The sequence below is a fragment of the Cheilinus undulatus genome, linkage group 7, assembly GCF_018320785.1.
Source record: "Cheilinus undulatus linkage group 7, ASM1832078v1, whole genome shotgun sequence".
Lineage (NCBI taxonomy): Eukaryota > Metazoa > Chordata > Actinopteri > Labriformes > Labridae > Cheilinus > Cheilinus undulatus.
This window is the reverse complement of record NC_054871.1, coordinates 16,823,142-16,837,299: the sequence shown is the minus strand read 5'-3', so window position 1 is coordinate 16,837,299 and position 14,158 is coordinate 16,823,142. Positions and strand designations below refer to the sequence as shown.

The 14,158-nt window shown below is 41.9% G+C and overlaps 1 protein-coding gene across 1 annotated transcript in view; it reads left to right on the top strand.

Annotated features, from left to right (window-relative positions):
• The first annotated feature begins 453 nt into the window (after window positions 1–453).
• adamts10 (ADAM metallopeptidase with thrombospondin type 1 motif, 10) overlaps window positions 454–14,158 on the top strand; it is a 75,992-nt gene continuing 62,287 nt past the window's right edge. Inside the window, exons 1-2 of the mRNA XM_041790585.1 lie at window positions 454–539; window positions 9,020–9,426. Coding sequence (XP_041646519.1) covers window positions 9,324–9,426 — 103 coding nt within the window. The 5' untranslated portion in view covers window positions 454–539; window positions 9,020–9,323. The remainder of the gene's footprint in view (window positions 540–9,019; window positions 9,427–14,158) is intronic.

The window sequence follows — 14,158 nt, the reverse complement described above, 5'->3', positions numbered from 1 at the left end:
GTTTTTTTTAGGCAGCCCCTCTTGACAAAGCAGCATGTTATCTCTTTGCTGATCTTTCCCTGTAAATGCACAGTTAAAATTTTCTTGGTAAAAGGGTATTCTTGCATTTTGATGGTTAAACATATATCTCATAATGAACTTTTTAGCAGCCTGCACAACGCGAAAAAAACCATTTCAGACTCTAAAAATGACAGTATAGAAAAAGGCTACTCAATTTATAGAAACTGGCTACTTAATGTCGTTGCTGATTATTTTATTTGATGTTGCAGCCCAAACAGAGATGTTAGTTTTTATTACAGCCTTGTTACTTACAGGAAAAAATCGTCACGAGCTTCAAAACCGCTTTTTCAGACTCTTATTTTGAAAGCAATGACCGGTAGTAGACCTGTTTTGCCGTTTGTACCTTGACGTCACTGTGAGGCTCTCTGGTGCTGGAGGTGGAAGAAGATTGAGTCTCCTCAGTCACCCGCCGGCGCCGCCTCCTCTCCGCTCCGCTGCGGAGGACATTGGACAGACTCACTGCACGGGGACACACACAGGTAAGTCCACGAGCACGGACACGCACACTTTTCGCTTTTCTGTGCATATTTCTGGAGGAAAACGGTCCTGACACATGATGCTGTCAGGAGTCTGAACTCAACTTTGGTACGCACATATATTCAGAGATATTTCTGCATGCTTTGTAAGCACGTTTTTCAATCCTTTTTATCGCGATATAAGTGAGTTTAATGCACCAAACAGCGCCAAAGGTTGTCTTATGTTTCTTGGGCAGTAGTCCTTATATCTTTGGACTGGCTGCTCTACTAAAGGGCTCTGTGCCATGGCTAGGATCTCCTCATTGGCTGATGACAAGGCAGTCAGTGTGTGTTTTGTGTGTGCATGTGTGTTTGCGCGCGCAGGCCGGTAAAGGGAGATGATGTGGCCGACAGTAGTAGACATCAGGTCCATTTTTTTAAGTGAAGGCTGGCGTTGTGTCGTTCACCGGCTGGGGGAGCAACCTGCAGCTTCTCTGTGATGGGAAAGAGCTGTACAACATGTTGCAGGGACTGATAACTCCTCCAGAATGTCCAAACGCCATTAAACAATTAACAGCTGTAACAGGTTATGTAATTAGCAGGTTATGCATGCTCATGCAAGCAAGCTCCCTCAACATCCAGCAGTGATGAACTGAGTGAGTCATTTGATCGGCTTTCTTTGCAGAAATGTAGAGTAGACCTATGACTGTAGTCCACTGTCAAGGTATCATGATACCTTTATGCCACATTATTTTGCTTTGTTCTTTCAATGGCATACAATAATATAATACTACTTTAGTTTGTTATTAAACAGGCCTGCTTATATTACTGATGCTTCTACAGCTTGGGACATTGTCAACAAAAAAAGCTATTTTGAAATGATCATTTTCAATGCCTGAAAACTGCAACAAGGGGCAGGATGTAGAAAAACTGACTTTACTCACACTGTCGTAAGTCTCTTTAACTAGCTTTTTACATGATGGAGATTCCTGATTAATGGCATGGTTTACTGTTTAAATGAAGCAGGAAGATTTTTATTACAAAATAATGACTTGCACATGAACGGGAAAAAAAATAGTAAAGAGGTAAATGTTACAGCTGTGGGGCACCAGTAGCCTGGTGGTTACAAACATGCGCCCCTGCCTGTGGATCCTTTCCCACTCTCTTTCTCTTCCCCATGTTTCCGCCTAAGGATGTTCCCAGGCAGCTGTTTCCCTCTTGCACTTAAATTGTATTCAACTGACTAGTCTAAAAGGAGGAAATGCTCGGAAGACAGTAAAATTTTTCACAGGCTCATTATGTCAGTGGATATATGATATGATGCTGGTGTGCCAAGTAGAGTGTGGCTAAAGTTAGCTGCTAGCTCTGGGAGCCTTCATTCTTTGCAGATTAATATCATGCTTAATGTGGTTACTCTCCACTTCAATTAAGTAGTTAAACGTAAGTATAACCCTGAACGGCCTACATATAACTTTATTTCCATTTTCTAGATGAAAAAACACTGACATACCGTGCTGTTCCCACATCACGCTAAAAGCTAAGACTCCCATGATGACGTCTGACAAAGTGCTGTGGGAAAGCTGTGGCAGGAAGGAAGCTGCTATTAACTGAAGCTACAGCTGCTACCTGTGGCTGGAGGCTTCGTTACAGTTTTAAAAGAGCATTTGACCAGGATTTCAGGCCTGTGTTTATAAAAAATAATGATGAATTAGTTAAACCGACTTGTAAATCTTGCACTGACTAATTTGATATCCAAATTTAGCAGCTTTGTCAGCTAACCATGAGCATCCTTATTTCCGACACTATGCACTGTCTTATCCAAAGTAAGGCATAACATGGTTCAAAAAAGCACTAGCTACAGCTTGTCCATTGGGGGGTGCCAAAATCAACACAAATTGACTATTTCTCACAGAAGCTTTAAACATGCAATGAATCTTTAATGTATTGGTGCACTGCAAGGATGAGATCAACCGCAGACTCGGACTAGTGCATGAGCTGATGAGCTGAGCAGGAGTGTGGCGTTCCCAGTATCTGAACATGCAGATGAAAGTCAGTCTCTGCCTTGGTCCTTTTGGTTTTACTGTACTCTTGCAAGACCTGGACATTGACTGATGGCAAGAGGCACTGACTGGGCTTCTTTGTGACAACTTCTCTTTAGCGCACCCTTGGTATTGTTGGCAAGACCATGTGTCTAATGCTAATGTGCAACAGAGAGCAGGGATGGGAAGGATCCGCTGCCTGACACGGGAACAGCAGTTGTCGGGCATCTGGCATGCTTTCCCAGGCTTGATCTAGCTCACCACTGACTGGTCCAATCTCCAACCACATGCATCGTGGAGGGGGCAGCTGGAAGGATACCTGGTGAGATGCGGCATGGTCCTAGTGCAGGCCTGGAAGATGGCCATCAGGAAGAATTACGGAACCAAGGTTGACACAGCAAAGTGCAGAACCGGCATATGCTCCAATGAATTAATTGACGTGATATAGGCTGATATTTACAGCCAATACATCAATATTTGAATACCAGCAGGAATTTTTACACCTGCCTGTACCAATAGTTAACTTTTGAAGCTAATGTCTGTCATACAGTTATCATGCCGGTGATATTGAGCATCCCTATTATTGGCCTTTAAAATAACAGGTATTGTAACAGGATCAGGATTTCATTTTAAAATGACCAAAGTATCAAAACATTAAAAATCAATAGCACTGCTAATTAATAAAACCTTTAAACTTGAGGCAGGAACACCAAACAAAACAACAGAGAAACCGTTTTTAATGTTGATCACTCAAGTCCACTAATAGGTGCAATATGAATCTGCCACAGCTAATTTTTAAATTGACTCTGTAGTGCTTGCACTATGTTCATGTAGTGGATGCTTTAGTTGTATTTCAAAGGAGGTTCAAAACAGGATTAACTCAACATGAAAGATGAAGATGCTGAGAGCTGCTTCTAAAAAAATGGGTTAATGAATCACTGGCAGAAAACTCATTTCCAGCTTTCTTGATATTATGTAAGACATTTCCAGGCAAGAAAAAATGCACATGCATTGTTGCATTTTTCTCAAACTACAGGAAATTTTCCTTGCCCTTTGTGACACTCAGCTGATCAAAATTACAGAAATTGATATACAAAAGACAGGAGAATATGAAACCTTTTACTACCATCTGTGCCCTGTTTGCAGTGCTCCTGCTGGCTGACTCACTTCATGTCGAGTCAGCTCTCTCTCTCTCTCTCTCTCTCTCTGTCTCTCTCTCACTAAATATTGTTTCAGACTCAAGAGGCACATTTTCAGAGCGAGGGGAGCACATCCGAGGTTCTCTGGCCTGTTTATGTTCCCACTTTTCATCTGCACTCTGTTTATTTGGGGGAAATAGAGAAAGGAATGCCTGCCTCTTTCTCTTTCTGTCTTCAGACGGGGAGAGCATTAGGGTTTAGTCTGAAAAGTATCCTTCTAGTTCTTGGGAATATTATGATCACCTGTTCGGGGTTTCATGTAGGGATCTTTGTGGATCTGGACTTCCATTCAGGTAGAAATTGTTGCTGAGGCAGACTGAAAAACGCTGCATCTGACTTGTGACGTTTTAGTCTTATGGGCTATTTGATCCTAGAGCCTCATGGTCTTATTAGAAAAGAGAAGCAGCAGCGGCGGTTTAATGAAATAATAAACTCAACCTAAAGCTGATTCATGAGCTACATGCTGATCAAAGTGGAAGCCCCGTGTTTGTATGCTTGTGTGTGAGAGAGTGGGGGTAATGCTAGACTTGAAGCTAAGCTGAGGGACACTTAGCATCTGTTCACTCCACACAGACTTTACTTTGAGCTGGTCATATGGCTTTGATTAGTGTGCTAGTTTTCGGATAGCTCCACTCTCCCTGGCAATACTTATAGACAAGGACAACATAGTTAGCCAAAGACAAAAAACCCCTTACTGTACAACCATTGCACTGCATAAAAAAGCACCATTCAGCGCTTCCAAGTCCATGACTAGATAATAAATACTGTGTTGCTGGCTAGATTCCACTATAGCCTTTGCCCACCCTTAAATAACCTGCCAAATCACCCTGAGTAGATTCCTCTCCAAACCTCTTTCTCCTGCCCTGATTCTTTTCTCTTTTTGCAAAATTGTAACTGCATTTAAAACAGGTTGAGAAAGTTGTCTGAGCTGCAGCTGACAGGCGTCTGTTGCAGCTCGGACCGCTTTCCCTCTTGGCTGCGATTGTGGCTATACGTATGCGCTCGATATTCGCAGCTTTAGCCAAGGAAAACACTGAGTCAAAAGTCGGCGTATGCGCTCACTTGGCTAGCTGACAAACATACGCTTTTTATTTCACCAAAAGTGATACAGCCCAGAGGGGAAGGTTTTGCACAACATACCGCAGAAGATGTACGACACCATCACCTCTGAGAGACAGCGTGCTCTTAATTTAGCAGTGTCTCTGCACCATTTACAATGAGGCGATAATTTACTGAGAAGGCAATGCAGGCACGTTTTTGTGAGGATCTCAACTACAAATCTTTTTAAGCAGCTCTCCTTCAAAAGCACCCAGGGATAGCTCTGGGGGGTCCAGTTTCTCCCTCCTTCTCTTGTTAAAATAAACAAGGGGAGAGTTAGTGGTAATGAAAAGCACTTGATATCAAGCTGCAAGTTTAATAACCCCACAATAAATTGAGAGCGGGAGCAGAAGAAGTAATGAAAATGGAGGGGAGTTTGGCCTGTGCAGGAAATGACTGGGAGAAAGCCTGAGGGAGGGGAAGAGAGAAAGACTTTCAGTTGTTCCACGTATGAGGGAAGCTGCAACAGTACAAAGACCTCTCAGTGTTTTTGAAGCAAGCTCTCCTTTTACTGTACCTTGCCTTTGCTGTTTGAAATGAAATGAGAGGCACATTAGAGCTCTTTAAATCTCATTCCTCCACACTCCGTTTCAGGGTATTAACACTCAAGAATGGCTCTCCCAGCTGGCTCGAACAGCTTACACTCTGCTGTCTCTCTTTCATTCCCTTTGGGCTTTGCTCTCTCTTTTTTTTTCAACTTGTTCCCCCTGCTCTCGTCACCAAAAGGTTTCCCATCTGCTTCCGATTACCTTTGGCTGCAGTTGGTTAGCCGCCAGCCATCTGGGCCAGTGTGGCGTCTCCGCTCGATCTTCTCTTTCCCCAGACGGCACTGAGGGAGGGATGGATGGATGGGAGGGGACTGGAGAGAGAGAGAGAGAGAGAGAGGGAGGGAGGCTGGGACAGGGGTACATTGGGTGGGCAGACTTTTACTGGAGAATAGCAAGGGTTTGGTTTTTAGCTGACACTGCAAGCCATAGCCAGGAAACTGGAGTCGAAGAGAAGGGTATGCATGAAAATGTGATCTGGCCTATTTTTTGTAATGGGCACTTTGGGTCTGAGGAAGTCATTTACTGCTGTTATCATAAAGCAGACATGCCCTTTGTTAGTCTACGAGTAAAAAATACAACACAAAAAGAACAGTTTGTGCTCAGTTAAGAGGTAATATGGTGCTTATTTAAAGCACAACCCAACTAAATGAGTCATGTTAAAATAAACAAGTGACCCAAAGTTTTGTTCTTCAATGCCATCTGGCTGGGTGTGACCTCTAAATGATCACCAAAAAGCATTTACTTTCTATTCAGCAGGTTAAAAAACAGAAAAATCCTTCTGTTGATGGAGGCAAGCTTCTAGCTTGGCTGGCATTTTAAAGCCATATGCAGACGACATGCAACTATATGTTGGAATAAGTAAATTACTTAGTTGCACAAGCTCTGTCAAAGGTCAAACAGCCTAATTTGAAAGCAATTTCTAGTTTATGCTCTGTAAGGTGTAGCCGCATTGAGATAGCTCCAACATAGGACTAAGTTACAACTTAAATTATACACCTATTGCTCCGTATAGAACTGAATATAGTTTTAGCGATGCATTGTTTTAAAAGGAAGGAGAGCTTGAAGGTGAAGGAGCAGTGGGATTTACTGACCGTTTGGTGTTGGCAGTGTATTCCTCTACTAGGTAAGATGAACCAAACTTCCCTGTTGAGCAACTGAATATTAACACAAAATATTTTCAGTGTTCAGTTTAGTGTGAACTTTACACCATGACTTAAGAAGGAACTTACAAAGCCACGGGTCTCACCTTAGTGTCCTGCATTGTGTCTTGCATTCCCGAAATGATTCCTTTTGTGTGGTCTGTTTGTCTGATCTGATGAGAAGCCTCTGCTTGGTATAAATGTTCTTTCCGGAATGCTAAAAAAGTTGCAAGGAAGTTGTTTTGGTTGTGTTCAACAAAGACATTTGGTTAAGGCTGAATGATACTGGAAAAAACATTGCAATAGCTCTTCTTTCTGAAATATACAGTATATTGTATTTTTTAATCAACAAAGGAAATTAAATCAGATAAATAGAACATTTAATGTAAATCTATTCATTTTTAATCAACAATTCTAATTTTTTTGTATTTTGGGTCTTTAAGTCATTTTCAGAGATCAATTATCTCACTGTGCAGCCCTCTGACAGCAACTCTGACACACAGACACAGTGAAGGAGGAGAAAAAGAGAAGAGTGAGAGTGAGTGGATAGACTGAGTGACTGGTTTCCTCATGAACTTTACAAATAAACTCGCCTCTGTGCATCTTAAATGTCATCAACCATTTCTAAAGATGCTGAAAGTTTGGTTTAGCTGACATGAGTTGCCCATGTGTGTAACTAATGATCAAATGAAAGCACATCCTGTCTAGCAGCTGTGATTGTCACACACAGCAGCGCACATATGAGGCTATAACAACTGGTACATCCATGCCGCTAACAGACCACAAATTATTGAGCACTGGAAAAAGGTGCCACTCATGGCGATAATCCACTCACCTAAGATATACCTTGCCAATAGAGCATCGGCCTCGAGCATCATGCCAATGTAGCCTATCTGTGACAGCAGCAGAACTCGTTGCCAAGATCGACATGCAGAAAACACAGATTCTCCCTGCACAGGTCTCAGTTCTCTGGTTTCGGATGGTGCAGTTTAGTTATGTAAATTAGAAAACTTACAGTTTTGCCTTATATTCAACAGCATATTCAACAGAAGCGATATTGCATTCTGCCCTAGCCTGCACAATCAACCATAAGGAAACTGTGATTAGAAAAAAGGGAGGAAAATAAAAAGTTGCAACTAAGTTCTTAAGTTTAAGGCTTATTATGTGACTTTCATAGTGGATTTTTAGACTAAAACAAATGCTATCTTTGTCGCACCTTTTTCATCTCTCAACTTCTCCCCTCTTGCTTCCACACTTTCTCATTGTGCATCTCAAAGTTGATTTCGTTGCAGTCGGTATGTCTTTTTAGGTCATCAAAAATCTTTGGAAATAGTTGCTTTTACTTCAGTTGTACTCTTGCAACTTCCTTACTATTATGCCCACAGAGACAGCATTTCTGAAGGTTTGGGGCTGTCCCGCTCTTTCAGGAATGTGGTGTCAGGGCTAACAGTGGGAGTGGGAGAAGTTCATGGAAAAACAGCTTATGCACAAGTTAGACCCTCTGAGGGACACATAAACATGATTAGGACACCCTCTGTTCATTGTGAGCACAGAGCTAAGAACGACAAATCCTTCAGTGTCTCATTGGTCACCAAAACTCTAAGATGCCCTCTTTGAAACAAATTTTAGAGCTACTGTAAAGTTTTACCAGAAAATGAACCCAGTGCTTCCCAAGGGAGTTTAAAGGATTTGAGGCATTTTATATGTTTGAAAGATTTTGACCAACAAAAAATGTCATGCTCATACACAAGACCTTGCTATTTAAAAGATCTAAGGGGTTCAGTCCCACAGGATAAGTCTGGCTACGATAATTACAGTACTCTTCCCCAGGCTCAGATGTAAACAAGCTCTATATAGGCAGTCATACCATCCATCTGCTAGTCAGGACGACAGCCAATTAGTAAGCTGTACAGTCAGGCAGCCTGCCAGCAAATCACTCAGCCATACAAGCAGCCACCTCAGTCAGCCAGCGTAGCAGTGATGGCATCCTGCTGCTCCTCTCAAATTGGCTCATTTTACCCCCAGAGCCTCTGACATAATACCCACTTCAAGCCCTGTTTGGGCATTAAGTGAGGCTTTTTACAACATCAATGGCTTCCTTTGTGTTTGAACTCTTTCCGGTGGGCAGGCAGCTTGAAGCGCGGGGGCCTCAGGGGCCCCAGGTTGGGACCTGCTGTTGTCTTTGGTCATCAGAGTGAAAGACAGGGTGTTTGCCCTTCCTCAAAAGCCAAGATTGATTAGCTAAGGGAACAATGTGAGACTGGGCAGAGCTTTACTGGATGCAGAAAATGGACTTGGTAGGTTTTTCTTGTTAGACTGGGGACTGCATGGGTCAATGGGATCTCATGCTCTCCCCCTCTCTCTGTCTGACTGTGTTTTACTTGTTCCACCCTCCTTTTTGAGACTAAATCTGTCTCTCCCCTCCCTTTCCCTCCCTCTCTTGGCCTTCCTCTTCCTCACTGAATGATTTCTCTTTCACAGGCCACAGAGTCGAGTCCAATCCTACCACTGCTGCTGAGCCCCTTGGGAGATCCATCCAGACCTTTTCTTCTCATCCTTCTTTGCAGACCTGCTCAGGACTCGACAGCACTTGTTGACCAACACAGAGTCGAGGCTGCCATGTCTGTCTGAATTCAAGGATCTTCCTGCAGCCATGGCCCCACAGAGCGCTGAGCTGTCCCACTGCTAGGCGACGGGGCATCCGAGAGGGCAGAAGACATGTTGGGACAGACGCCCGGGGACCATTGCACTGAATTCTGTTACTATAGCAACTACTGTAGTAACCATGGAAATGCTATGGAGGACTGGTCTGGTCTGCATCATCATCATTGTCATGGTTGCCACAGAGGTCGCAGGAGGTCGCAGAGAAGAGCTTGCTGAGTCACAAGGTGAGAGGTTGTAACAAGGTGCTGCCTATAAACCAGAAAATTAACACGGTTCTTTACAGTTTCTGGAAAATAAGATTAAAGCTCCTGTCAAGATTTTTTAATTGGGCCGGAGTGCACCAGTTGGTCGTACACCTGGTCGTTATGCCCGACTTAGAGCTAGAAGATGTAACGGCTGACTTAAGTTCTACTATGTGCACCAGCTGGAATTAAGCTCTCTTTGAGTTATATCTGGTGATAACTTTTATGACTAGAACGGAGCAGGCGTGACTTTAAAAAGTTGGACTCAACCATGTAATATGCATGAGGAGCATAAGGGTCATAAGAAACACCCTTTGATAATGGATTTATCAATGAAAAGGCATGAAGATGAGAATGTTATCTTTGATCAGAATATACATCTTGAGTTAACATGGACAGTCAGCTAATAGAGAAGCTTCGCTTTTGACAAGCTTTGTTTGAATGACAGAATGATATTCCCCAGTACACTATGAGATGTTTCAGGTGGAAACACAGCGCTGTCCCTGCTCTGCAAGTACTGATTCTTGCAATGTGTAGCTGGTTCTCTTAGGCAGTGCTGTATTCAACTATTCAAAGGATACAGTGATATATTGACCTGACACGCCAGATGGATGTATTTCACACATCCATCTGGAAAACCATCGATATACAGCATTTGGGAAAGGGCAGAGCCTTTGAAGAAAAAAACTCGGAGGGTGATTGGATGAACATTCTCTCTGTCACATCTTTACGGGCCAATCAGAGCAACAAAACATGTGACGTCGTCGCTGCTACTGAGGTGCGCAGCTACCAAGGAATAAATTCCATATAGAAGTGCATAACGCGAACCATGGTGACTGTACATGTCAGTATACGACTTTTGTCGTTTTTGAAAAGAAAACAACTCACTGCTGTTCTTTGTTGCTCTTTTAACAAAGAAATGCCGTCAAGTTCTGATAAAACTGGCGCTTTAGCAGCATCCATGCTAATCTCTTCTGCCATAACAGCACCAGCCTCTTGTTGCTGCTTGCTTGCGACATGACTCCGCCATGCCCAAAAGTACTGCCCCTTGTCGCTGATTGGTCCTGTCACTTTCTAACGGGCCCAAACGGTTCAGACGGAAGCTTTTCAAGATGGATTCACCAGTGAGAAATACAGAAACAGGCGTATCCATGTGCTTTGCAAGGTTAGTGATATATCATTTAGAAAATAAACGTGTGTGGTGCTAATTTGATTGGAAAGACTACATAACTCACGACAGAGCAGCAGGGCAGACACAAAGTGTGTTTTAACCCCATAAGAAAGACATTGATATTTATCAGACAACATAGTGACAGTTCATAAAAGGTTTTTTTTGGGCTTTACAAAGAAATTCTGGCTTCTTTTCTCTTAGTTTATGCTATTTGATAACCTCACATGCCAGATAGACTGTTTCATTCATCCATTGGATGGATATGTTTCACATTCATCTGGGAAAGCTCCCATAAAGAGCATTTGGGAAGGGTAGAACTTTTCAAAAAATTCCCAGAAGGTAATTGGACAAACATTCTTTCTGTCACATTCATGATGGGCAAATCAGAGCAACAAGACGAAATACGCTTTTAAGCATGCACAGCTCCAGGTAGCTGGACAGGAAGACATAGGAGATAAGACTGACTTGGTTTCCAGCAGCTGGTGCAGTCAGCCCCTGGTTATGTAACAGACTAGAAGTAACACTCCTGCCTCTTTAAATGTACAGTATACCACCACCAGGGTGCTCTCAATAACAACAATAACAATGTATGATGAGTAGAGACATGCCAGCACAGCTCCACCCACCCGCTGTTACCTTCATTTTTTTTTTAATTTAGGCCTCTATTCAACAAAAACAGCACTCAGTGTAAACCAATGTTTTGGTTTCACGTAATGAGGGAGAAAACCTAGTGGCCTTCATTATAGGATCATTTGCGGCGGGAACCAGGGAGGGGCGTTTTTAACGACTTTTCTCCCTCAGTTTTAGAAATTCAGAAATGAAACCAAAAACTTAGTTTACTGTTCAGTAAATATTTCTTCATTCAAATCTTTATTTATTCTCAGAGGACACTGAAGTTTCCCTTACTTCCAAAGCTGTCAATGTTACAAGCACATTAAAACGTAGCCCAACAAAACAAAAAACACTGAAACAGTCATGAAGAACAAACACATATACCTTATGGGGAGCCATTTCAACAAACAGTCTTCAATTTAAAACAAGAAGTAAGCCACATAGGATGGCGTGTGGAGTAGTGTGTCTGGTCTCTGTTCAACTTGGAAATGTCGAGTGGGGGCTACAATGTTACTGGGCTGGGGAGGTCTGTTTCATGGGCATGAACATGGGCGATTGGACTTAAAACCAATGGTAGAGAATATTCATGGTCATTTATAGGTAAGCAGCACTAAACATGAATGAGATACAGCAACAGAAGGGCAGCTTCCAGCAGCAGTCCCATTTCATTATGTAGCAGTTTTCATGTAACATTCAAAGTTTTAATGGCAACAACAAATAAGTTACGTCTTTCAACTCCTTCATGAAAAGTAGTCTTTTTTAAATTATATAGACATTTCAGTGTAAAACTTCTACGCATTTTAGCTTTAACAGCAAACCAGATCCTTACTTGTATCTGTTAGCTCTGTTTAAATAGCACTGGGTGCTTTATATTTTACTGTTTCAAGGACATTTCTCCAAGAAAACAAAAACAAGGTAAAAGGAATCCTGGGCTGGTAGAAGCAGCAGCTTTAAACTTAAATATTGTTCCCTTGATAAAACAAGTCAGGACATTTTTCACCCTCCATTGTTGTTGACATAGCTGATATCAGAAGTCTTGTCCCTTTATTGGTTTTGACTGGCTGGTGAGGGAAAAGTGACATTGACGAGGCCAGCGCTATTTCAAAAGTTGGACTATTTTCAACTGAGAGCACTGTGGGCCCAGCGATAATAGCAGCTCAGACTGAAAAAATGGGCCTAACTTGAAACTATTGACTGAGTTACAGTAATCCTATTTCTTTTCTAAGGGGGTCATATAGTAATGCCTATTGCTTTTCCCGCCTTAAATAAAAGTGGTGTCAGACTGTGTCACACCTACGGTTGTTGTAGGATTAAAGTGAGCTTGTATAACATGGATTATTAACCTTTTCAGATCTTGTGGGTAAAGGCTGTTTCTGAGACTATGTTAAACACTGAACACAGTATCAGAAAGAGGACTGCTTTCATGTGGGTCTTGAATACAAATAGCACTGAAGCTTCATGGGTTATTGCCTGTGATCCTGGCTTTATAATGTGATTTGCTCTAATTACTTTCAGTCTTTGAAAAAAAAGAATACTTTAATGTTTTAAGGCCTCACAGATTGAAATCTGCTGTTCATTTCAGTAAAAAGAAACAAATTAAGCCACATGTTCAGAAGAGCCTAATAAATTCTCTTTTTAATTTGCATCAGAATGCCTTATTTTAGCCTGATCACAAGTGAATGTGTTTTATTGTAACTTATTTATGATGAACATTCGCAATTCTTGGATGAGGGAAATAAGTATCTGAGGCACACTCCAGGCCTGCAGGTCAGGCCTGTTGAACTTGAACTCAGCTTCCACAAATCACAGCAATGTACCTTTGCCACGTGCCCGCCCCCCTCACCTCTCACCACACAGTCTCCCTGGCTCCCTTACACATGCTGAAGCGAGACTGACTAAAATCCCTTGAAGGCAAAGACATAAAATCCTAAAGTGTCCATGTCTGGTCACCCGGAACAAGGCTGTGATTGTGAATTTCCTAAACTTAACCTCTGGCCCCTCACAGCTATCCGTCTCCAGTAGTCTGACACGCTGCCTCTTCCAAATGACACACCCCTCAAACCCTGATGTGACCTAAATCCTTTAGGTCTTACTTTTCCACAGGTACATATGCTTGGATTTAAAATGGTTAATATGATAGATTAGAAAATGACCTCCCAGCTCTGCACTTTCCTCTGGTCTATTTAACAGTTTAAGAATCTCTTATTTTTTTATGTGTCTGTATTAGACTGTTGCTGTTTACATGTTTCTTTGTCTTTGTGACTCTCCTCATAGACTGTATAAAGCACAGAAAAAGTCTTAATAATGTCATCTAAAGGTTTCTGAGGAGGCTTTTTTAATCATAGCTATCTCAACCTAAACATAATTAATGTAGAAACAGGGAAAGAGATGGAGTTGAGGTGTCTTGATAGGCAGGTTTAAAGGAATCCTGCATATTAAGACGTGAACCTTACTGGGTTAACATTAGTGTCTTTTATATGTATGTTATAAGGAGAAATGGTTGTACAAGCTGGTTGTATTGTTCTTCTTCCCCTATCTTCCTGATTAACTTCTTTCTATTAAACAGTAAATTCTTTCTTATTGTCCTCGTCACCAACACTGCGCTTGCATTAGAATTTAAAAAGTTTGAAAAGATGACGCTTCATAGGACAGAATGTTGGAAGAAGAACAACGCAGCTATTTGACATCACTATCCAAGGGGCTTTACGCAACAATGACAGCCTGCATATAAATTTCAGAATGTCTTTATATAAAATAGTGCTGCAAACTTAATCTCACAATTGCAATCACTAACTGCAATCTCACTGTGCAGTTACCTTATTGCATAAAATGATTTAAAGCAATTATTTTTTGTATTAAGTAGCACATTAAAGGTTTACAAAAATGCCTGCAGAAAGGCCTTTAGGTTTACAATAGTGCCACTAAAATAGG